The sequence below is a fragment of the Propithecus coquereli genome, unplaced genomic scaffold, assembly GCF_000956105.1.
Source record: "Propithecus coquereli isolate 6110/MARCELLA unplaced genomic scaffold, Pcoq_1.0 Scaffold802, whole genome shotgun sequence".
In the NCBI taxonomy this organism is placed as follows: domain Eukaryota; kingdom Metazoa; phylum Chordata; class Mammalia; order Primates; family Indriidae; genus Propithecus; species Propithecus coquereli.
The window spans coordinates 272,045-297,254 of NW_012154197.1; the positions used below are offsets into that span (position 1 = coordinate 272,045).

The following is a 25,210-nucleotide window of genomic DNA, read 5'->3' on the forward strand; positions in this document are numbered from 1 at the left end:
TGTGCTCAAGCTTTCACAGGCACTTGCTCATACACTCCCAGCAGCTCTAGGAGGTGGAGACTGTTACCACTCCCATTTTAAAGCTGAGGAAATAGAGGTTCAGACAGGTTAAGTAACTTCCCCAAGGTCACACAACTAGGAGGTGATGGAGCCAGAACTCAAACCCAAGTCTGCCCGACTCCAAAAGTCTGTCTCGATCACCAGTGTCCTGTTCCGTTAACCAGCTCCCCAGTTTGGGCTCAACTCCAGCTTCAGGGGCCAGAGGAAGTCAAAGCTCTTCTTCCTGGACAGCACTGCCGGCTGCTCCTGCGAGGTGGGGAGGAGAGGCAGTCTGCTTCTCTCACCGACCTCTGCCCCGCTGCACACGGCCCTCTCCTCCTCTAGGGGTCTTCAGGGGTCACCGGGGACCCCAGCTGTATCCCCTTCAGTCCTCTCAGGAGCACCGTGGCATCTGGTACCCCTGGGCTGCTGGCCAGGTTCTTAGCCCCTGACCATGAAATGGCTCCACATTCATCTACAAAGAAAACAGCCATTCTGGACGCGGGCCCCGATGCGTAATGTCATTATGGAGTCAGCAGTGCATCCCATCCCATTATCGCCTGGCCGAGCTTCTGCGAGGCGAGCCTGGCTGCAAATGGCTTTCTCCTGTCTGGGGGGGGCCGCAGCCTGTTTGCCCTCCACGGCTGGAGGAGAGATTTTATCTTTAATTGACACTGGCTGCCTGCCACCGCCTTGCCCTGCTACCCAGGCTCTGAGCCCGATTCTCTCTCACGCTTCAGGAACAGGCTTCCCCTGGCTTCTGCCCTCTCCTCGGCCATGCCATCCTCACTCTGCTGTTCTACGGGGTTCTACGCTGTTCATCTCTACCCCGCCCCAGATAGCTCCCAGGTGTGCTCTTGTCCTTTCTTGGTGGGACTGGATGTGGAGATCTCAGACATCTGTGGAGAAAAGCCCGAGAGCTACAGGGACGGGGTGGGAACCAACCCTCCCTGCCATCCACTGCATGTCGACCGCAGCACCGTCTCCGAAACAGGTGCTGTCATTAACCCCACTGACACACACCGGAAGACAGGTCTGGCGAGTGGCTTCCAAGTTACCCAGCTACCAAGTGGCAGATCAAGACTTTGAACTGGGGTCTCTGTGACTCCAAGTTTATGCCCAGAGTAAGAGAGTGAGGAGTAAGATAAGGATAAGGAGAGACAAACGTGCACTCGGACCTGGCAGAGACCCGTGCAAAATGAAAATGCAGGGCCCTGTGTTCAACAATTATTAATTTCATGATGGCGACAGCTGAACACTAAATCCAATATGGGGCTCTTCGGAGCAACTGCACAGGTTGCACACCCACGAGGCTGGCCCTGTGTGTGCCCCGTGTGAGTGTGAGAGGGACAACAGTGACGGTCACGGCCCATCCTATCTGGGCCCAGGATGTGTTCATTCCCTATCCCTAAGTGGTCCCTGGCCGTGCCACGGGTCCCTAGTTGGCCTCAGTACATCAGCCATCCAGTCATTGCAATGACTGTGGCGTCCCCAGGGCCTTGGCCCACTTAGAACTGGTGCAACTGCGGGCGGAGGAGAGGGCTCCTGCACAAGCGGGGATACAGAGTAATTCCTTAAACAAGACCCATTTTTTCTTCCATGTTGCGGCAGGGGTTCGTTCAGGGGCAGCAGTGGAGACTGGAACACTGCCTGGGGGTCAGGGTCCTGGGGTAGTCCTCTCTGTGTGGCCCTGGGCAGATGACTTTTCGTCTCCGACACCAGTCTCCAGCTGTAAAATGCGGGGTGGGGCAGGGTTATGCTATGAGCGTGTTGCATTCCTCAGGTGTTGAGGGTGGGAGCCCAGGGAGGTCCCCACAGACACAGAGCCAGAAAGGAGAGGCGGAGGCAGGCGCTCACACGGCAGGAGCAGCAGGACGCTCCGGATGTCTTTATTGGGGCTCGAGCACAGCACGACAGTTGAAGGCATGCGGACAGGGCGCAAGGCCCGGCCTAGGCATGCCTCGAACACACACAAGGAGACAGCTTTAGAAAAGGACTAACCAACACCACGGAGGGGCAGGGAGGAACGGGGTGGGGAGGGAAGGCCGAGGGAGGGGCAGAGGCCAAGGCTGAAGGGGTCACCTGGCCTCTGCTATTGCACACATCCTCTGGCCACTGGCCAGGAAGTACAGTATTGCAACTGGTCTCCTCTCGCCCGAGGCTTCTCCTTCTCAGACCCCTGAGCCAGATGGGCAGACAGACCCCTTCCCTGCCCGTCTGCCCAGCAGCATCTTTGAAAACATACAAAGGAGACAGAAAAATAAAAAATAAAAAGAGACAAAATGCTCCCCTCGGTCCAGGACACAGACAGGGGTGGAGGAAGGAGTAGAGGAGTCTGCAGAGGAGTCCCTGGAAGTGGCCCCACAACTGGGGTGCAGCCAGTGGAGCAGTGACCCTGGAGGGCAATCTGGCCTTCAATCGACTTCAGCAGGCCACCTGCTGACAGGGGGAACACCCCCGAGGGAGTAGCCTGGGGCCACCCGCTGGACTGGCGATTCCCAGGTGCACTTTTCCTGGGACGTTCCACACATGTGGTCAGGAGAAACAAGGAATTGGAGAAGGGGAAGGGGATGGGAAACTCAGAGTAGGGCAAGGGACTGGAGAGACACAGCCTAACAAAGACGAACCACCAATAATAGCACGTGCACTACACACAAGGGTATAGTATGTATGAATATAGATACTATATGTGCATATATATCTCTTCAATGTACAGTAGAACATCAGACCCAGATGGCTCCAGGCCCCGAGGGTTGCATGGGAGGTTTTCCACCAGTCCTGTGCAAACAAGGATATCTGAGTCTTTCCCAGCGAAAGATTCTTGCCTGGGTTCCAGAGTTTCCCTAAGCCTCTGGCTTTCTGTCTGTCTGCCTGTCTCTCTCACGTTGGTGCCGCTTTAAGAGAGGGTGAGGACTTCAGCCTGGGCATAGTTGGACGAGAGGGCGTCTTGGCAGGTCTCTGTGTTTAAAGAGCACAGGTGTGAGACACTGGGACGCACACTTTCGGCTCAACATTGCCTTCTGGAGCGGGGGCAGGGAGTTCAGCAAAGGAAAGGTAGAAACAAAGAATGAGATGTTAGAAGGAAGCCAGCTGCTGCCCCACAGGCTGTGGGCTAAGGAGCAGGCCAGGAGCAGAGCTGGAAGGCATGAGGAACCCAGGGCTAAGAGGCCAGGAAGAGCAGGGATGGGTCAGGGAATGGGGTGAGCCCTTCATCACCCCTCTGCCAACCCAACTCTGGGCTGAGATGACTTGGGTGATGTTGCAGCTCATCTCCATACCTGTTCAGGTAACCTCTAGCTCCAGGAACCACTAGCCTCTCAGGTCTTCAAAGCTCCAGTGCAGTGGAGAGAGGGACCACAGCCCTGTAGCCTGGCATGGAGGCAGTGGGGAAAGTTCCTGATGTGGCCTGTGGCTCATCGGCCATCACCCCAGCTGGTGCCTGTCCAGCTTGAGCTCTCCCCCAAATAGCTCCATCTGCCATTACCACCCTGGGATGTTCCATTGTCCCAAGGAGCTGGTGAAGTAGGCTCCTGAGTATGGTGCCATGTCGTGCCCAGCCCCCTTCCTCACTGTGGCAGGAACAGAGTCCCAGCAGCTGGAGGGCATGCAGCCTCAGGTGAATGCTGAAGGGGAAGGTCACGGAGGACGAATGTGCCTGTCTCAGGAGAGAAGGTCAGGAAATAGCATCTTAGTGAGAAACCCGACCCCTCAGAGAGCCCTTATCGGGATCCCATCCTCAGCCTGGGATGTGTGTGACCTGGGCTTCCCTTCTGAGACCTCCCCAGTGGGGCACAGGCAGGGCAGGTAGGGATGCTGCTGTCTTGGCTGCAGATCTGGGTCAACAGCACGGGTGGGAGTTTCAGCCCCCTCCAGGTCACTCTGGGACAACCCCTACAACCATTGGGTCTGAGGGCCAGGGCCAGGGCTCCTGCCAAGTGGGGGCCAGATTCGGCATCCAGACCTCCTAGCTTCTACCCTGGCTGCCTGGTCACCTCCATCACTTTTCTAGGAAAAGGGTACTCTCATCTCGGGGTGATGCTGTTTCCATCTCCTTCAGACTGTGTGTCCCAGCCACCTCCTCAAACCCTGCCCCTCAGCCCACTGGTATTGTGGGCCTCTGAGTATCATCCTTGAGGAAATCAGAGAAGTCCAAGGCTCTTAGAAGCCCATTTCCAAGGAGAAGCAGAGAGAGCTGTGGCCTTGCCTTGTACTCCTAACACCAACCTGTCTGCATAGGTTAAGCAATACCCTGCCACCGCTAGGGGATGGAGGGAGTGCCTCTGGCCTTCCTGTAGGCAACTAGAGCCCAAGATGCACTGGTGCGAATGCCCGGGCTACTGAGGGGTCTTGGATGGGCACGGAGTGAGGCAGGAGTCACAGCGAGGTTGTGAAGTGCCGAGAGCCAGGAACAGAGTACCCCATTCTGGCTGGTAATGGCCTTAGGCTGCCTTTTCACTGGTGTCCGTTGACTCTCCATCCCCAGGGGCCTCAGAGTTGGGGAGGGGTCTTCCTAGGAATAAAGGGGTGTGGCAGGGATTTCAGAGGGTGACACTCTCTGGCCAGAGCAGAGGTCCTCCCTCCCCAGGAAGCTCTGTGAAAGGGCAATCTTGGCCCAAGGGCTGCCTCCCCCCTGGCTCCTGCCAGCCCAGGCCTTAGGCTGCAGCCCCCTGCTCTCCAAAGCCCTGAGAAGTGGCCTCCAGGTTTGTCGCAGCTCCGATAGACTGGAAGGTGAGGTTGTGAACTCCCACCCGGGCTGCCCCCCTGCTCCGTGGGAAGGGGCTGGGCCCCAGCTCCAGGGAAGGACTTCTAAGAGCCAAAGTAGTGGGTGCAGGTACACTCCAGTCCAAGGAAAACAAACTCCACTCCCAGATGGTGGGTGAGAGAGAGCCTTCTCCTGTGGACGGAGGCCTGGGGCCTGGGTGAGCCTGAGGCCTGTGCAGCAGCCACGTCCCTGGCAGAGCCTGGTGTACAGTGGGGTCTCGGTAGTGCCAGGGCTCACTGACTCACTCCACCCCTTCCCAGCGCCCTGGGAAGGCCCTACCCAGTTCTCCCATTAGCTGGGTCCTGTCTCTCCCCTATGAAGCCAGGGAGCTGGGAGGGACGTGTGAGAGCCCACCTCCCCAAGGCATGAGGGGCTCCAGCCCGGCACGGCTGCATCTTGTTGCCCAGGGACATCTGTGCCCACCATAGGGGTGCTGTGAGCAGGCCCGTCCCTGTGGGAGGGAAGGAGGCGGTGGGTGCCGTGGAAACTTGGGCTTCTGACAACTTGAAGGCTGCCACAGAAATAGCGGCCTCAGTTCCCTGAACCAGAAAGGCGAGTCAGAGGAGAAAATAGCTGTGGTACCCATGCTAACCTGGACGCCGAGCTCATCGTGTCCCTGTCAGGGCCGGGACGCCTGGTGCTAGGGAGCCCTGCAGGGGCAGGACTGGACCTGTCAGCTGTGAGGGGAGAGGGGCCCATTGTCCCCATCCTGCTCCACAGGCTTCCCCATCCCTGTCACTTAAAGGGGCCTGTTCCCATTGAAGGATGGCTGCACAGAGGCCCCTGTATCCTCTCCTCTCAACTCTGAGGGGTCACTTCTTTCTGAGAGCAAGAGGGAGGCAGGCCCTGCAGACCACAGCAGGGCTGGGGTGTCCCAGGGCCCACCCTGAACAGACCTTCCTGGAAGGGACATTCCTGTCTGCCTAAGGCCAAGGGAAGTGCTGACGGGGGGGTGTTCCTGGCACAGGCTTTGCACAACGCCCCTAACTGCATAAAATAATCTGATCTTTTTTGCCAGCTCACCTTTTGGGGTGGCTCCAGATTTCCCAGCCTCTGCTGAATCCCTGAATGCTGTCCTGCCATCCTGCCTTTGCCCACCATGGAAGGAGCAGATGTGGACCCTACTTAGTCGTTCCCTCCACAAAGCTGCATAATCTGACTCTAAAAACTGCCAGGCGCACGGCTCTGTTGTCAGGTCTAATTCCCATCAGGTGAAACAGGAAACGTCTTGCTGAGGCGCTTCTCGTTCCTGAGGCTGCGGAGGGCCCCCTTCCTGGAAGTGGCAGCACCAGGTGAGGGCAGGACAGCTTTTGTTCTCCCACATCCCCTCAGCTGCCCCTGCGCAAGGTGTACCCCTGCTCACCCAATGACTCACAAACCTGTTGTGCTCTGGGCTCGTTAGGTAAATGAATACACTTAATTATAGAAATTAGATGAGTCTCCGGTTCTGGCAGGAATACAGCACACAGAGGCTGGGTGGGAGCGGCAGGTGACTCAGAGGCAGGGCTGGGAGATGAGGGAGCCGGAGAGGGAAGAAAAACCGTTGCGGAAGCAGAGGAAGCAATGTGGAGAGAGATGCCGCAGCTCGGGCACAGATGGGATGCCAGGCGCCGCCGCCGGGAGTCACCCGCTGACTCTGGGCAGGGGCCCCTGAGAGGGAGGGCCTCCCATGCCTAAGCAGTGCCCCCATGGCTTGCACCAAGCCTGGGGCTACAACTCTAGGGACCCCCACCTGCGCCCCAGGCCAGAGCTGGAAGATATCAGGCCTCTTCTCCCAGCAGCACTGCCCATGGGCACCGCTGTTCCAAGGAGTCAAACCTCCTTCACACCAGCAGAGATGCCCCATGTGACAGCCTTTTCCTTGCTGGTCTGGGTGTGGGTGGACAGACAGACAGACAGACAGGCTGTTTTGTTACCGGTTAAAGGCCACGAGGAATGGAAATACATTTGCAGTGGTTAAAAATACTAACGCAAGCATGGCTCCCCAGCAAGGCTGACCGGTCCCAGGCGCACTGTGTACCACTACATACGTGCCTGGCCAACGACGTCGGCCCTGGTGGGACCCTGAGAGAAAAGCAGGGCCAAGACACAGGTCCTGGGTGTGCTGGCACCTATGGCTCTGGAAGAGGTCGGTATGGGTGGGGATGGGGTCGAAGCCCTGGGAGTAATCTCGTGCTCTCAGGCTCCGGAGCTGAACGCCGGGAGCTGGGTGCTGGGAGGTAAGGCTCAGAGGCCTGAATTCGCTTCCATCCCTCCCACAGCTCCCTTCAGGCCCCAGGAGGGAGGAGGGCTGGGAGGGCATGTGAGTGTGCCTGTTGGTGTGTGCGCGCCCGGAGGCGACGAGAGCCCAGGGTGTAGCTACGTGGCAGAGTGACCGGGCGGTGGGCTGGTGAGGGGGTGGAAGGGGTGGGTGAGCAGGAGCTTTCTTGGAGGGTAGGGTGAGCTGTATCTCGATGCCAGTGGAGACAGCCCCAGGCTGGTTCCAGCTGCTCCAGCTATGTTGTTTAGACTCCGGGACTTTTCACAGCCTTGGTGAAGAAAAGGCACAGGGGTCAGTGAGCCACAGCTCCAGAGATGCACGCTCCAGGGCACCCTGCAGGGCAGGTGGCCCTGGGTTGGGCTAGGGGGGTCTGGCCCTCCTTGATTCTCCCTGACCTCTGGGTCACCTGGGCTTCTGAGGACAGACTACAGGGTCCTATAGCCAGTTGACCTTTTTCTTATGCCATCCCCAGGTAAGTTCCCCTAAGCTCCTTGACAGCCCAGCTGCACAAAGACCCTACAGCCTCCAGTATTGGCCTTCTTGACCCTAAGAAGCCCTAATTAGCACCTCGCCCACCTTCATCCCAGGGAGCAGACACTGTGACACCCGGGCAGCCGCGGGTTAATGATGGGGTCTGTGCCGGTGGCTGGAGGAGGCCTGGGCCCACTCACTCCTGGTCCTAAATGTAGCCCGCGTACCGAGAAGGGAGGCACGGTGTGGCGTGGGGAAAGTTGTCAAGTGCGCGCTGGGAGTTTGGTGATGTTAATTGCCACGCTTGCTTAGCAAGGCCTGTTTCCCAGCAACCCACCTGTTCCCTCACGAAGGTCACTCTAATTGGCTGAGCTACACGCTTGTTGCCAAGACGCAGTGTAGAGGCATCTTGAAAATAGAGCAGCCGGGCCCCACAGGTACCCCGGAGAGCGAGGGTGGTGGAGCGCAGGCGCCCTGGCCGGTGCACGACACGTGCAGCCCGCTCCCCGGAGCAGCCCGCTCCCAGCACCTCACGGCCGCACACACAGCGTCTTCCGCACCTACCTCCGCCGAGCCCGACAGCTCAGGGAGGAGAGCAAGCGAGCCGGCACTCAGCTCTGTGTGCTTGAGTCCTGTGGGGACGGGGTCCCTTCCCCGCTCATTCTAGGCTGTCCACTTAGCACGCTCCAGCCAGAGCAAGGCTCTGGGCCTGAACAAGCATGCAGGAGAGGCGGTACGGAGGCAGAAGAGAAGGCCACACCCAGGGCCCGAGGATTGGGGCATGGGGGGCACAGAGGAACACAGGCATGGTACAAGGTCTGGGCTATTTGTCTGGGGCCTCTGGGCCACCTCTTTCCAGGAGCCAGATCACTGCTCCTGCCACCCCATAGAACCCGTGCCCAGCAAAGCTGGACGCATGCCTCTCAGGGCCTGGGTAGAGTCAGGGTGGTCTAACCGTGGGAACTGTGGTGCTGAGAGGGCCAGGGAAAGGGCCTGGGAAGGTGCCCCAGGAGCCCACATGGCCTGGGTTGGCCAGGGGACATCTTCCAGGGGACACAGGCATTACAGGCTATTCCTACAGCTGCCACTGCCCCGCGTCACTCAACCCAGTCTGGGGTTTGGGGTCAGTGGAGAGTGGGGATGGGAAATCTGGCTGGCTAAAAAGTAGCAGAGAACCTGGGAAGAGCTCTGCTTTGGGGGGAATCAGGGTTTGTCCTGGAACAAGGCAGGATGTTTAGGTAGGTTAGGTCACAGGCATAGGGCAAAGGGCAAGAAAGACAAAAAGGTGATAGAAAGCTGGTTAGAAAAAGCATCTGGTCTTAAGACCCTTGTTCTCAGCCACCACTGGCCCTCGACCATCCTTGATCATTTCTGTGCCCCTCCCCCAGGCCAGGAACCCCTAGCTCCACAGCCCAGCTTCTGCCCTGTGCCTGACACAGGCTTGGGGCTGGTGATGGGACTTCAGCCCTTTCCTGACAAGCAGAGAATGGTTGCTCCCTTTACCTCTCCAAATCCCTCAGAACATTCTTTGGGTGGGACCCACTCTCCCTGCCACGCTGCCCCCTGGTCACCCTGGCCCTGCCTCAGGAGGACAGGCACACCCCAGGGGCCTGCAGATCGGGGTCAGCCCATCCTGGCTCCAGGACCCTCAGTGCATGATGGAAGGATGTGGGGCCTGTGCCAGGCTCCCTCGCTCCCGAGTGCCGCTCCATCTCCCGGGACGACTTATCGGGAAGCCTTAGCTGTGTTTAAAGGGGGCCTAGGGAGAGGCCGGCAGTAGAGCAGGGCCTGAAGGTAGAGGAGGTGATGGAAATGGAGGTGAGGGGCAGGGGCCCCTGTCACGGTGTCCCCTCAACCCTCTAGCACCACTCTTCCCTGTGAGCACCCGGAGGGGAGGGCTCCGTGTGCCCTTTTGGGATGCCGGCGGCCTTTCTAATCCAGGGACTGAGAGATCAGGTACCCATTCTAAAAGTAGGAGCGCACAAGCCAGAGGAGATGGTGGCCACGGTCTTAGGGGTGGGAGACCTCAAGCTCTGTGGGAGGCACTGGGGAGCCTTCGCTCTGCAGGGACTCCCCACCTGCCCGGCCCGGGGAGCCATACCTTTCCGGACACTACCATCAGCACAAGCATAGTCCCCAGCGCTGAGCAGGAAGCAGGCAGCCGCCTTCTTGTTTCTGTCTCGAGTGGCAGAGCGTCGCAGGGCCCGGCGCTCCTCGGGGGTAGGGGCAGAGGCCAGAGGCTGGGTTAGGCCACCTCCCTCCTCGTCAGACAGCACTGCATTGGCATCGCCATTCTGCTTAGAGTCTGGAGGGTGTGGACAGAAAGGAGGCTGCGTGAGGGGCCGCCTGGGCCTTGCTCACGGGGTCAGCTGGGGTCTCTCAGGTCTCAGACCCAGGGCGTCACTCCCCAACCTGAGCAGGATCTACCTGGGAGGGAATGTTACCAGAGCCAGGGAGGAGGCTTATGCCTGGGGGCAGTGGCAAAGGGCAGGGTGCTGTGCTTGGTCTGAAGGTTGGCTTCCCACCAGCCTTGGCCTACGGCCATTCCTAGGGGAGGAAGCCACGGCACAGACACCCAACAGCAGGGACCCCCCCCGTCGGCCTGCTGAGGGCTGCCCCGTGAGATCAGCCCAAGGCAGGAGGCAGACCCTACTTCTTCCTCAGATCTGGCTCAGGCTGACACTTGGACGAGTGTGTGTTCCTGAGGAGAATGTCTGGCTTGCTGGGATGAGGGGTTAAACCTACAAAGTGGCATCCATGGCTCTCTCTGCACCACCTGGAGGCAGTTATTCTTGTATACCAGGCGTTAGACCAGAGTCCAGTGCCCAGAAGGCTTAGAGCCTCTGCTCCCAGGGCTAAGCTGTGTCTGGGGAAGACACTGTGGGACAAAGCCCCGGTTCAGCTCCCCACTGCTGTGGGCTTAGTCCCGACCCCTTGCCTCTGTCGAGCAGCGGTACGGGTGAAGCTGGGCCCTTGGGTCTGGAGAAGGGGAGGCTACTTGGCCTGAAGACACTGGCCCTGGCATTGGCCAAGCAGGTCCTCAATGTCGCTGAGCAGTCAGGGCCAGCCCAGGGGCATGGCTGATAGAGCCGCCACACACAGATCAGTGCACACGGAGGAACCAACCTGACTCCCACATTTTGATATTAGGATTCTCTCTAAGCTCTGAATGGGCCTCAGAGCACAGCTGAAATTCCCTGGGAGAGTTATATTCGGGGATTAGGAAGGGGTACCATGTTGGCGGGGGAGAAGAGGAAAGCCTGACCAGTGCTGTTCCCTCAAGATCTTTGGAAGATCCAGACTCCTGAATGACCCCAGGGAACGAGGAGCCCTCAGCATAGATGATGGACACATACCAACAGGCCACCACTGAGTGTCCTGAGTCCTCAGGCACCTCCCTGGAGGACCCTTCCCACTCTGCCCCAGAGCTGAGTCAGGAGCTGTTGCCTTAGTCTCCTGGCCCCAGCCCAGCTCCCCAGTGGCCTTGTCCTGGCATCCAACGGCTCCCATACCAGGAATCCCACACCTTCGCCGGGAGCCCAGCCCGTACCCAACGGCCAGATGCCTTTGCCACTCTCCAGCCTAACTCCCTGTTGCCGGGGATTCAGCTGATTTCCAATCTCCGTTTCTGACAAAGGGGGCAGTGGGCTTTCTCGGGGTGGCCTTTCCCGTCCTTGAAGGACAGGATTCAGATGCCCAGGCCCTCTCCTTCCAAGACGCAGATGCCAGTTTCTTCCACCTTCCTCCCTGTCCTAACACTGTCTGGGCCACTCCCTCCTTGGTCCCTTTCCATCCCATGTCACACCCTGAGCCCAGGACTCGATCTAGCTTGTGCTGAACAGAAGGCAGCCTCCCACTGCTGTTACGTTATCACATTTATTAGGCCAAGAGACACCAGACTTGAATGTTTGGAAAGAAGTGATTCATGTGTTGCTGTGCCTTGGAAGAACAGCTGCCCTGCTCTCTGGCTAATAATGACAGTGCCTGACATTTGTAAAGTGGTTTTAACTTCTCAAAATGCTTTCATGTCTGTCATTCATTTGGGTCTCTCAAAGTCTTGGAGGTAAAATGTTGTTATCGTTCCCATTTTACAGGTAAGGAGTCTATGCCTAGGGAGGGTGAGTGACTGGCCTCCAGGCACACAGCACAGTGGCCAAGATGGGATTAGAAACCAGGGCGTCTAATATAGAGCCCCATGCTCCACCTGTCACAGCCTACACTGGGTGGAATATTCACTCCACAGATCAACTGTTCAGGAAGCTATCAGAGAGCCAGCCAGAGGATAGAGAAATTCGGCCTCTATACTTTAACCTCGTAAAGGCACATCTTATACTTAGGAAAGCCCGGCACAATAAAGCACACCCCCAAACTCCACAGGCCGAGGTTCACCTCGGAACTCCCTCGGCCACTGGGGGAAGAGGCGCCTTCCTTCCCCACCCCTAATCTCACCTGCCCGTTTCCTCTCGACCACACCCTCTTCCCGGGCCGGGGGGCTGGTATCACTGTAGGTGCTGTCCCGGGGCGAGGTCTCCTCAGACTTGCAGTACATAGGTGACTCAAGCTGGGCTGGCCGTGGCACGTGCTTCTTCCGTTTCTTGGGCAGCTTCTGCTTGGCCATGGCCAGGGAGTAGTACATGCCGAAATTGTTGACAATGACGGGCACCGGCATGGCAATAGTGAGCACGCCTGCCAGAGCACACAGCGCCCCCACCAGCATGCCTGACCACGTCTTGGGGTACATGTCCCCATAGCCCAGCGTCGTCATGGTGACCACGGCCCACCAGAAGCCGATGGGGATGTTCTTGAAGTCGGTGTGGTCATTGCCCCGGGGGTCGGAGGGCCTGGCCCCAATGCGCTCAGCATAGTAGATCATGGTGGCGAAGATGAGCACGCCCAGGGCCAGGAAGATGATGAGCAGCAGGAACTCGTTGGTGCTGGCCCGCAGGGTGTGGCCTAGCACACGCAGCCCCACGAAGTGGCGGGTGAGCTTGAAGATGCGCAGGATGCGCACAAAGCGCACCACGCGCAGGAAGCCCAGCACGTCGCGGGCTGCCTTGGATGACAGGCCGCTCAGTCCCACCTCCAGGTAGAAGGGCAGGATGGCCACAAAGTCGATGATGTTGAGCAGGTTCTTGACGAAGTCCAGCGTGTCGGGGCAGCACACGATGCGCACCAGGAACTCCAGCGTGAACCACAGCACACACACGCCCTCGATGTAGGTCAGGATGGGCTCTGTTTCCACCTCCCGCCGGAAGCGCACGCTGGTAATGTTCCCCACTCGGTGGATCTCTGTCACGTTGCGGTCGATGTTGAAGGCCTCATGGGTCTCCAGGCAGAAGGTGGTGATGGAGACCAGGATGAAGAAGAGAGAGGCGAAGGCCACCACCTGTGGGCAGGGGAGGTGAGCAGGGGCCAGCTGTTAGACAGGGATGGATGGGCCAGCTGGGGAGATGGCTCTGCACACGGGTCACCAGGCAGCATGTTGGAGGGTGAGAAGTGGGATTAAGGTACAGGCAGGGGCTGGAATCCCCTCTTCAGAGGGGCTTTATCCACCTGCTTGGGTGCTCTAGAGCAATGCTTCCCGATCTTTGTCATGGTGCACAGAAGACAGAGGCCGCTCCTGCCCAGAAGCAACTGGCCAGGGAACTGCAGCTGCCTGGCCCTGCCTGCGACAGCTCTGCCCACCTCTAACCCATTCGTGTAATGGGTGTACAAACTCTTTGAGAATCCTGTTATGATTTTGACCCAAGAGGTTTAGGGCAGGGCCTGCGATTCTGCATTTCTAACAAGTTCTCAGTGAGGCTGTTTGTCCACAGACCACAGCTGGAGCAACCAGGCCTTACGGCAGTGGTCCTCAAAGCGAGGTCCTGGACCAGAAGCATCAAGTCCCTGGTTAGAAATGCACATTTCAAACCCCATTCAAACCTATAAATGAGAAGTGAGAAATCTGTTTGAACAAACCTTCCAGGTAACTCTGATGCGTACTAAAGTTTGCGGTCCACTGTGGTAAGGACGCCCAATGGCAGGCAGCTGCAAGGAAGAGCAGGTTGAGCCTCTTCCTGCTGGCTGAGCCCACTGGCCACAGCCCCCTTCTCCCACCTGACACCCCGGGATGTTCCCATGACTGCACAGACAAATCCCTGAAGGAAGACAACAGGCACCATGGCAGGAGACAGGGTGGTCTGCCCAGAATAACCAGTCCCACCCCTTCCCGCGAAATAACATTTCCTGGGACTGTGAACTCTGAAGAAAAAGGAACCATCCGGATCAGAGAGTTGCAGCAGCTGATCCCCACGGCTGCTAGGATCTCAGCTAGAATGATGACAGCAGCACCCGGCAGAGAAACGGCTGGGTTTAAGTGTCCAGTCATTATGAATGGAGATGAAATGCATGTGTAATAACACCAACTACGCAGCCTTCATCTGTTATTCATGCCCTGCCATTCATCATGGTCAGGATGCCTGCTGCTGGGGTCCCGTCTTGTGCCCCCGCTGCTGCCTGTCCTGCTTGGTGGGTGGGGCTGCGCTTCCTCCTTAACCAGAGGGCTGAGCCTAAATAGGCACGGGTAAGGGAGATCTGTGGCCCCAGGATCATTCGGCAACCCCCGTACTTCCCCTACCCTGATTTCCACCTGGCTGTGGCCTTAAGGGCCCCCTGTCCAGTGAGGACTCAGAGAGGTTTTCCTCCCTGGGAGTCTTTACCAGGAGGGGAAGGACACGCTTTATTCTTAGTACCACAAAACACCAATGAAGAATACAGGGGGATCTGGGAAAATGAGGCAAGTAGCAGCACCTCCGGGGCTTCTGGAGCAGGAACAAGTTTGAGAAGGGAACTTTGGGAATGAACATTCCTCAGCTGTCTCTTCTGTGCCTGGCACTGTTAAGGACTCTGTATCTGCTTCAATTGCCTTCAATCCTCCCAGTGACCACGTTAGGCGGGACTCATCATCCCATTTTATGCAGGATAAGCTGAAGATCAGAGAGGTTACATACTTGCCTAAGGTCACACAGCTGGGGGCGGGGGGAGGAATAAGATTTGAACTCAGAACTGTTTAACTTCAGAGGCTGTACCTTCGTTTCATACTACTCTGTCTTTACCCCCTCCCGGGCAGGGTCAACTCACGGGCCCAGGAAAGCTGTCTCTGAAGTGTTGATCTTGTTCCCAGTCAGTTCCCTGATGCCTGCTATTTTACCCTTAAGGATGTGTGTACCTCATTTACACTTGAACTTGGATGGGTTGAACAGAAACAGTTGGGGTCAGGGGAATGGATAGTAGGCATACTTTCCCTATGTTACAATTTTGCCCGGAGCTTCTCCTGCCTGCTTCTCCCCAGTGAAGGTAAATTTCACATGGCTTTCTAGCCTCATTTTTCCTCCTCTGATAACCGGACTGCTGAGATAATACGATCGGATATGGGCATTATGCAAATGGCTCCAGCCCATGGGCTCTCCAAGGCCATCCAGAGATGAGCTGGTGAAAGGCCTGCCCGTGGCAATGCTGGAGTCCGGAGTCCTGGCACCGCCCCTGCCCTGAGAAACAGAAGGGGTTGGGGTAAGGGTGGGGACAGCATATCCCAATTCTGCCAGGAAACATGGGAAGCAGGAGCTCACCCTCTGAGGAGAAGTTAGCCAGGAGAGTTGGCCCACCTGGGAGCCTGAGCGTGAAGTTAATTAGTGATTGGGAAAAACAAGTTCAGGAAGAGCTGCCGGAGAGCTGAGCACAGAGAGCAGAGAGAGGGAGGGAGGAGGCGCAGCCCCAGCCACCCTCACCTGCAGGGCAAGGGGCCTGCCTGGCTGCTAAAGCTACGGGCTCGCTCTGCAGCAGGCAAGAGAATCCTTCAGGCCCAGTGGCTACAAATCACCCTCCTGCACTACGGAACGACCCCTGTATTCCTGCTCTTTACTCGTTTGCTTTTTTTAAAACATAGAACCGTTCCATCTATTAACTTCTAAACTTTACATCCACCCTCTCAAAAGATGAGGGCAGGTACATGGCGTCCCGCTTTCCAGGGGAAACAAAGACACAAGAGGGCAGATGACTTGCTCAGGATCAAATTGGGGCCAGGTCTCCTGACTCTCGGCTCAGAGCTCTTTTTCCTTGGTCCCTCTGGCCAAGCAAGCGGGGACAATCCATCCCCCTCTTGGCAGGGCCTGTCTCTGCTGCGCCCTCTCTAGGGCTGGGCAGCAGGTGGGCAGCAGGTGCCCAGCAGGCCCCAGGAAGCCCTCCCTGCCCAGGGAGACACAGCTGGGGCCGAGCTGTGGCATTTCCAGTGGCCTGGGCTCTGGCACATTGCCCTGGCTGGGTCCCAAGCTTACAGGTTCCCCTTCAGGGCCCAAATCATTCCTTTCTCCCCTAAGTTATTCCCCAAACTATTTCGTAAGTGGTGATCCTGCTTCCAATGGGTGCTTTTCACCCTCTGAGGGCAGGGATGCTGCTTTCTTTCTTACAACTCCCTTGATCAAAAAGGACAAAAAGGGCCCAAGGAGGAGGAGGTGGCTGCAGCAACACCACTCTGCTGACAGGTCAAAGCCTCAGGCCGGAGCCTTCTATGGAGCCCCAGCAGGCCGTCCTGCAGAGCTGGCGGTACACACCCTCACGTCCGAGCCTCCGTCCCTCAGCCGCCACACTGACAGACAGAGAGCAGAGAACAACCGGAGGCCCGGGCTAGAAGCCTCGGCCCTGGGGTCACATTTCGTGGGTTCCTCATCCTGGCCCTGCCACCCAACCAGGTAAAGGGTGCCCTCTGTACTGTTTCTGCGGTATAAAATGGGGACAGTACTAGTACCCACCTCTAGTGCTACTGTAGGATTAAATGAGCTTCTAAACGGCAAGGGCCTGGCACCCAGTTAAGTGCTTGATAAAATGGTGACTGAGCTGAAGAGGCATGGGGTCCCTAGGGGGACCCGCGCATGCAGCTTCTGAAGGTGAGCTGGATCTGAAGACAAAACATCACAGAATCCTTGCTTTTCAGAAGTGAAAGAGACTCAGAAGTTTACCCAGTTCAACTCCCTTTCTGCTGTTTGATAGATGAAGAAACTGAGGCCTGGGGAGAAGTGACTTGCCCTAGTTTCCATGGCTGAAGCTGTCAGTTCTTTCCACTGCAAAGGGTATGGAATCTGCTGGAAGTCAAAACTGCCCAAGCAGAAAACTACTGGTGTACACTGGCGCTGCCAGTGGCAGCTCCTGTCCTGCTGGGAGGACGCAGGCGGGTCCCGGCCTCTGTGCAGGAGTGTGCTTCTCCTCCAGGCTCCCTGCTCCCCTGGGCTCCTCAGACACACGCTGCCCGGCTGTGTGCTGTCGGGGACCCACCCATCTCCAAAGGCCCAGGTGTTTCAGCTGGTGGCTCAGCCTTTCGCCAGCCTCCCCCACCAACTCCACCCTAGGACTTCCCTTGTGGAAATGTAAAGTCACACACTTTGGGGTTCAAGCCGGGCTCTGTTACTAACCGCCTGAGACCCTGGGCAAGTTTCTTAACCTCTCCAAGCCTTAGGATCTTTATTTATACGATGGAAAACTGAACACCTACTATGTGCCAGACACCATGCTGAGGAACAGCAGGAAAAAGCCAAACAAACACCCTTGCCCCTTACAGTCCAGTGGAGGCTGACTTGCAATAAGTAAACAAGCAGAAAACATAGCCTGCCACAGGGTCTAAGTGTTACGGAGTGTAAAGAGAAAAAGGAGACAAGGGGTGAGGGTGGGGGAGTTATTTAAATAAAGTGGTCAGGTAAGGCCTCAATGACAAGGTGACATCTGAACAGAGACCCGAAGGAGTGAGACAGTGAGTCATATGAAGATCCAGAGGGCTGAAGAGGCAGAAGGAACAAGCAGTGCAAAGGCCCTGAGGCTACAATGTGCTTGGCGCGTGTGAACAGATGAGAGCAGTACCTATGTTATAGGCTTGTTTTGAGGATGGAAAGATACTTGTAAAACTCCGCACAGAGCCTAGAGTATCTCAGGAACCAGGCACAGGCTGGGTGGAGGGGAGATGTGACAGACACCAATCACCGGGACTGAATACAACCAGCGGGGGCAGAAGGGGAGCCCGAGGAAGAAGGGCCAGGGAGACAGATGGACAGATAAACATAAGGAGACTCATGCCCGAAAACCTATATTAAGGATGAAGTGTAGGAGCAGGGAAAATTGAGAACACAGCCAAAGACGCTTGCAGAGTAAGATCTGTGGGGATGCGGTGAGGGACTGAGCCTTCTGGGGAAGCGAGATCCCTGTACCCAGGCAGCGCTGGAGAGGAAGTGGGGCAGCCCTGGGGTAGGAGGCGGAAAAGGAGAAGGTCTGCCAAAAAAGGCATCTCTGAGCTGTCCCTGGGCGCCTGGGACAGCTCCTGGCCTGCACTAGGGCCCAGATCCCAGCAGAGGGACATCCCCTCTTCTCGCTCCTATGGGCTCCCCTAGGAACAGAACCTGGCCTTGCCCCTCCTCTGGCTTGTGTCCAGAGCCAGCTTCTACCTAGCTTATCCTCTGCTGAGCTGACATATGGGGCCTCTCGAGGCCACTGGGTTGCCCAGAGCTAATGCGTCCCAGCCCCAGAAAGACTTCGGTCAGCCCAGAACCTACTGTTCAAATGGAATTCCTCATCACTGCCCATGTGCATCCCACGCTGTCCTATCTCTGCTTGGGCAAGTCCCAGGCCAGGAAATTCCCCCTTTCCCTAACTCTGCATGGTTTAGCACTACCCACACTGGAAACTTATTTATTTATGTATTTATTTATAACCCGCCTCCTTCTAAAAATTACTTAAGGGAGCTAAGACATTATCATACAAGGCTCACCCTAGTCAACTTCTGTTTCCTTGCCGAAGCGGCCCTGTGCCCCACACTCTGACCCCATCCCACGTAGGGGTGGGATTGATTCCCTCCGCCTACCTCCTATTGAACTTTATTTTTTATGACGACTGTGGCACCTCTCATGCCATTCCTTGTCACTTAATTTCCCTTGACCACCACCTACTCCACCTGAGCTGGCTCTCTTCAGGAGCCCGGACCACCTCTGACTCATCTTTCGATTTCTAGAACACAGCGTGGTGTCTGGCATGTAGTAGCTGCTCAGCAAATGTTTCCTGACTGACAGGAGCCAGGCGACCTGGTCCTGGTGAGCCTGTCATGAGGAGAGATCAGTTCCACTGACAAAGGTGTGCCCAGTAACACCTCCAGGTACTGGGGCCCTGGGACTTTCGCTGCTCTCTGGGGTGGCACAGGCGCACTTCCTGGTGAGGCCCCCCACCTGGTGATCACCACCCGCTAGCCTGAAGAAAACCACAGCAGGGAGCCGGGCCAGAGGTTGGTCGTACCCAGGGCGCAGGAGTGGCGCAATGCCCTGTGCCCAGCATTCCAGGCTGATACTGCCCATGGGTGGAGGTGAAGGGCCCGGGGGTCTCCCGGCTCCCAAGGCCCAGCTGCCTGACTCTGCTCCTCACTGTGCTTCCCCCCATGCTCCAAAATCGCCCAGGTTTATTTTATCCCCTCCCCCACTCCACACCCCACCCCAAATGCTGACAAACAGAAACACCTCATCATCCAGAGACAAGATGTTCAGAGGCAAATGTTGGTCTGTTCAGAACGAGAGAGGAAAACAAAACACATCCAGGAGGAAACTGGGAGGTTGCCTGAGGGTAGGATCTGCAGGGAGGCTTGGGCCCCCTCCTGCCCTCAGGAAGGAGGCAGAGGGGCTGCTGGCCTGGGGCAGGCTGGCACTCCCCTCCAGGACACAGGCCTCCTGGGCTCAGGTTCCTGCTCAACCAGCTCAGAGGGCACCAGGACCAGTGAGTCCCCATCACCGCAAAGTCTGTCATGATCACTGCCCAGGGCCCCAGGCAGTGCCTGGACCAGAGAAGCCAGGGAAACTTCAGGAAGGGAGGCAGGAACGAAGCCCTCATTTCTTTCCTAGAAGGCCTTGGTTTCTTTCCTCTGCCTGGGTGGGGGAATCCTAGCTTCCACTCCTAACAAAGCCTCCCTTCTTTCTTCCTATGAGAGACCCAAGGTGAGAAAAAAGAGAGAGAGAGGTCAGACTTCAGCAATTCTGGGGAGTGTGGAGAAGTGACAGAAGGGATGGGAGGAGAGTGGAGGAGGAAGCTTTCAAGTGAAAGGCTGCGCTCTGAGCCCTCCGGAAGCCAGAGGCCCTCTCTGGCCAGTAGCCGAGGGAGGCAGTGGTAGGAGCACAGACTTGGACTCATGAGACCCGGGCTTGGATCCTAGTTCTTCCATCAGCTGTGCCACCTTGAGCAAGCCCCACTGGGCCTCGGGGTCCTCATTTGTCAGTTGAGGTTAATGATCCCTGCCTCGCCTGGGCCAGATGAGCTAGTAGTACAAAGCGTAGGTCAGGCACCAGACACACGGTGGCCGCTTAACAAAGGCGAGGACCCAGCTCTAGCTGCCTTCCTGGAGCAGGGGGTCCTGTGGGTCACTTCCTCTACTCACAAGGGAAACATCGTGGGAAAATCAACTGATTTAGCCAAAGGACTATAATCCTTAACAAGGCTGATCACTGAACTAAAGCCGGCCCAGCCTCTGAGACCTCTGGAAACTGGGGTTGGGGAGGGGAGTGTCCCAGGGCCCCATTCTTCATGCCTCCTGTCTGCTCTCAGAAAAGGAGGAAGGCATGACTCTAAAGCTCTGGGTGCTGCCAAACATCCACAGCTCCCCCTCAAGCTGGGAAGCCACCCTGGTGAGCACTCACTATGCCCCAGGCAGTGGGAAGGTGGGGGCAGGATCGGTCTTCCCCTCAGGCCTGCCCCCAGCTCAGAAGCACAGCGGCAGCTGCCCCAGGCCGGCCGCGGTGAACAGAGCAGGGTGAGCATCCCAGTCGGAGCGGGCCTGAGCCGGGCAACAGGCTCTCGTCACCAGCTCAGCTCTCTTTGTATCATCACAACACACTACTCAGATGACCGTGTTGTGTGCTGGAACACAACAGCGCTGCTCTTCCGCCCTCCTTAGCTCACCACTCCGCAGCAGTCCCCTGGGAGCCAGGGACCAGGCTGGGCTAGGAGGGACAGCACAGTCCCAGCACTCCCATCACAGCAGTGTGCCCTCAGGCCTGGAGGAATAGCAGAGTAAGTGTCCCTTCTGACATCTCCATCTGCCCCAGGGTTTTCTGATGCCATCCACAGGGGGTACAGAACCTCTAAACACCTCTCAGGCCAGAGTAGGAAATGAGCCACCTCTTCACCTCGAAAACAGCCTAGTTCAGTGGAAAGAACATGCTGTAATTGCAGGAGCAAGGGCTTGGGAGTCAGAGACTCTGGCTTTGATTCAAAACCGGCCACTCTGGCTATGAGATCTCAGGCAAGTTGTTTACTGTCTCACAGCCTCGATCTGTTAAGTGGGGATAACGGCCCTGTTTTAAGTTTATTGGGAGGATTAGAGATTAAAGCATATACTGCAAAGTACTTGCATGGGGTGCTTAATAAATAGCAGTTACTAATTCATTTTTAAAACTTATGTATTCCCATTTGTACGTCCCAGGAGCAGCTGAAGGCTTGCCTTCACCTGTGTTCCTAAGCAGGCGGCAAGTCCTCTTTTGGGGCATGTGCCAGCCAGCGCCCCATACGGCTATTCACATCAGTGCTAACAACCAGAAGGCCGGAAACCAGGGGTTGGCTGCAGACTCTGCTATTGGTTAAATGTGTTGACAAATCTTTGTTTCTTCAGTGTTTAAATGAAAGAATTAACCCCGCCCCACCACAAACTTTTAAGACCTACACTGAAATGCCCAGGCTGATGAAGATTCCACATTAAAAGGGCAAAAGATCTTGAGTTCTTGGAGGACTCCAAAGGGCAGGCCAGGCTCTGGGCTTACTCAAATAGAGGCCATTCTGCAGTGAGTTGAGAAAATAAACTCACTGATGGTACAGCCCCTTGGAATCCCAGAGGGGAAGAACCTGAGCAATTGTAAAGTCCCCAGAGATCCTAGAATGCTCAGAAATAGGGCCTCCCAACCAACGCATCTCATTCCTCCACCCCTGGCTTGTCCCCTTTCCCCGACTCTATCAAGCTAAACCCACCTCCCCCACCCCCAACGTTGAAAGAGTCTGCATTATTTGTGCTTGTCTCCCTCCCCTCGTGCAGACAGCCAAGCACTAACACTAGCAGCGTTAGTGAACGAGAAGCCCATGGAACTCATAGCAGACTCAGGCCAGGGGCATTACTGTGCCCTCACCTTCTGAGCTGGTCTCAGGGCTGCAAGGAAAGAAACCAAGGCAGCTGAACTCTAACTTCTCTCTGTCGCCAAAAAGATCCCCGCCTTCTAGTGGCTGCCTGCAGCCCAAGCTTGGTATCCTATGGCCCTGAGACCTCTGCTCCTCCCTCGTCTTCCAGGCAGCAGATGCGTCTGCTCTAGTCTGGCATTTATGCCAGCCTGGCTCCTCCCTGAAGCCCTACTCCCCAAGCCCTTGCCCTCCCCTGGGTAGAGAAATGGAACTTTTCCTTTCATGACCAGAATGAGGCCCAGCACAGGGAGGCTGAGGGGTGGGGTTACTGAGACTTATTAACATGGCAACTTAGGATGCCAGAGGTACAACCAGCTTCCATAGCAAGAAGCGGTCCCCAGACCAACAAATTACATTGCTCTTTCCTGCCTCCCAGACAGACCCCAGTCAGGCTTTAGGCTGCCAGCCTTGAGATCAAACACCAGCCCCTGGGGTTTTCTTTTTATAAAGAATCTAAAGCCATCCTTCAGGGTTTTTTTTTTTTTTTTTCCAAAGCTGCCCAAGCATAATGGGGCATCCCCCTATCACCCCCTTTCACTTAATGGTGTTAAGGGAAACTGGATCTGAGCGATACAACTTTGACTCAAACTGTACAAAAGTAATTTATGTAACCCAACCCCTGGGGTTTTCTTTTTATAAAGAATCTAAAGCCATCCTTAGAGGGTTTTTTTTTTTTTTTTCCAAAGCTGCCCAAGCATAATGGGGCATCCCCCTACCACCCCCTTTCACTTAATGGTGTTAAGGGAAACTGGATCTGAGCGATACAACTTTGACTCAAACTGTACAAAAGTAATTTATGTAACCCAAAACGCTTGTACCCCCATAATATTCTGAAATTTAAAAAAATAAAACTCATTTAGAAAAAAGGGAAACTGGATTAATTTGGGGAGGGGGTGATGGGAAGGGACTAGATCTTGCCTAAATCAACCTGTGCTTCCTCCTGCCCCCCCCCATACACCCATCTCAAGCAGTAACCTGAATCAAGGATTTCTGGGAAGCCAATTTCTGCTTCAGCAGAAGGAAAAGAAGCAGCAACAAATCTGGTATCAACAGGAAGCCTGTGGCTGGCCACTGGCTGTGGGAGCCTGAAGGGCCTAGACCAGGGGTGAGGAACCTGAGGCCTCGAGGCCATATATGGCCTTCTGGATCCTTGAGTGCAGCCTTTTGACAGAATCCAGATTTTACAGAACAAATCCTTTCAGTCCTTTCTGTCTAAATCTCCTCTCATCCCAGCTGAGGCCAGGACATCACAGGTGTACAGGAAGCCTTGGGACATGGCATGCTTCCTGGAAGAAAGGAGGTCTCTCCTAGCCTGGACAGGAGGCTGGGTTCTGGCCTCAGCTTTGCCTCTTACAAGCTAAAGATGCTGAAGCCTCTGCCCCCCTCTCTAAAATGCTAAGTTGCCAGCACACGGAGCTGCTGGGAGGGTTTAAATGAGGTGGCCCAGCATGGAAGCATCTAACACAACACACCCCAGTTATCTGTCCCCAGCAGAAGGCCAAATTCCAGCTGCCCAGGACTGTGGTCTTGTGGAGGAGTGGAGAGAGCTGAAGATTGGGTGGCCTGTGCAGACCAAGGAAGAGGGTGGAAGAGCTGAGCTAAGGGCACCCCACTCACTGCTAGGGGATGCGGCAAAGCAGGCAGCTGGGACTGGGTCCAAGTAGTAAGTCAAGTGTGTGCAATCTCCTGATGGAGCGTGCAGGGGAGAGGGTGGGAGTGTGTAATTCCCCTGAGAGCCATGGAGGGGAGTTGGGAGGGAGGCGGGAACAACCTGCTGTGGTAAGTCTCCTCCGGCTCCTCCCCGCCCCTACCCATCACAGCCATACGACCCTTGCAGACCCAAAAGGGGGAGACCCGGGCTGCTACACTCACCCTGGCTGCCCGAGAGGAGTAGGGATCCTCGAAGAGCGCCCACATGCGGGGTTGCCAGCCTCTGCAGCCCCCAGACCCGGCGCCCGAGCCCGCACCGCCCTCGTGGGGGCCCAGGCGCTGCAGGGCCAGCTCCCTCTCATCGTCGCCAGCCTCGTCGCTGGGCCCTGGGCCGCCGCCGCCTCCGTCAGGGCTCTCGAAGATGTCAAGTGCCTCCTCGGCGTCCCGGTGCTGCCGGTAGGTCATCCAGCAGCAGGGCTCCACGTCGGTCTCGTCGATGCCCCAGAAGGTGAGCTCCTCCTCGAAGAGCGGCCCGCACACGTCGGCGGGGCAGTGCAGCTTGCCAGTGCGGTAGTAGTTGAGCACGTAGGCGAACACACCCGGGTGCCTGTCGAAGAAGAACTCACAGCCCCCGCCGCCGCTGCTGCCGCTGCTACCCGCTCCGCCGCCATCGGTCTCCGGCCGGCCCCCGCCGTCGGGGTCGGCCAGCCAGGCGAGGCGAGTGCCCGGCAGGGTGCGCAGGGTGCTGCGGTAGGTCTCATGTCGCGTGCCGCCCACGTTGATGATGATCTTCTCCGACGCCTCGCCCTTGGCCATTTCTTCCTTCAGACATGTTTTGGACGGAGGCTTGTTCCCCGACTTGCGCCCGCGGTAGGAGGAGACACACACCGAGCTGATCATAAGAAGCGCTGCGGGGCTCCGGCTTGGGGCGGCCGCTGCCCTCCAAACACCCTTCCCGAGTAGGCAGCGTCAGACGGGGGAGGGGGAGGAGACGAGGAGGAGGCAGGAGGCGGCGGCGGCCCCCTCTGCGGCGTGGCCCTGCCCCCTGCCTACCCTCCCGGGGCGCGGAGCCGGAGGAGTTGGATTTCTTGGGTGCACAGGTGGTTGGGGTTAGGGCAGGCAGCGCCGGAGAGGAGGCGGGAGGCGGGAGGCGAGAGCCGAGGACCCAAGCGAGGGGCCGGGGAGGTAGAGGCAATCACAACACGGTCCCCTGCTAGGATGGGACACGCCCCTCACCCCCTAAAAGACAAGGAAGCGCACAGTCCGGGCGCACTGCGAGGGTCCGGGGCGCGCGCGCTCACACTCACACGGGCCACCCGCTGGCTCCCAGACCGCACCGAGCCCCGGGAGCAACCGGTTTTCCCGCGGCGGCAGCGCAGCAGCAACAAGTCCACCCAGCGGCTGCCGGGACCGGGCCAACGCTCTCACGGCAGCCGGAGCTCCGCGGGCCTGGGCTGCGTGCAGTCGACACGAGGCGGCGGCGGCGGCATGTGGCCTCTTCCCCCCATTCATAAATCCAGCGCAGGACAAGGATGGCGGGCGGGGCCGAGCTTAACGCGGCGGACAGGCGGGCGGGGGCTGCACAGGGCCAGGCGGCAGCTGGAAAACAAGCGCGCCTGCAGGAGCGAGCCTCGGGTCCTGCGTCCACGGCCGGGAGCTGCGCTGGGCCTGGCGCAGCGCTGCGGGGGCCGCGCTGGGGCGGGGGGGCCTCAGACGGGGCGTCCTGCGCGGCGCCGAGCCGGGGGGGCGGGGCCGCTCCGGGGAGCCGGGCTGTGCGCGCTGGCGAAGGAGTCTCCCGGGCGGCGGCC

At 57.4% G+C, this 25,210-nt stretch overlaps 1 protein-coding gene across 4 annotated transcripts; it reads right to left on the reverse strand.

The window, feature by feature from the left end:
- Nucleotides 1-2,682: 2,682 nt before the first annotated feature.
- On the reverse strand, nucleotides 2,683-24,596 carry KCNC4 (potassium channel, voltage gated Shaw related subfamily C, member 4). 4 transcript variants are annotated; one of them, XM_012663369.1, is made up of 4 exons: nucleotides 23,625-24,596; nucleotides 11,982-12,918; nucleotides 9,634-9,837; nucleotides 2,683-2,997 (listed from the first exon to the last, which is right to left on the reverse strand). In XM_012663369.1, the coding sequence occupies exons 1-4, from the start codon at nucleotides 24,300-24,302 to the stop codon at nucleotides 2,936-2,938; spliced, it is 1,881 nt and encodes a 626-aa protein (XP_012518823.1). In that variant the 5' UTR covers nucleotides 24,303-24,596; the 3' UTR covers nucleotides 2,683-2,935. The 4 variants fall into 4 exon arrangements, with proteins under 4 accessions (XP_012518823.1, XP_012518824.1, XP_012518822.1 ...); XM_012663370.1 differs by having other exon boundaries at nucleotides 2,683-3,059; XM_012663368.1 differs by having other exon boundaries at nucleotides 2,683-3,694.
- Nucleotides 24,597-25,210: the final 614 nt, after the last annotated feature.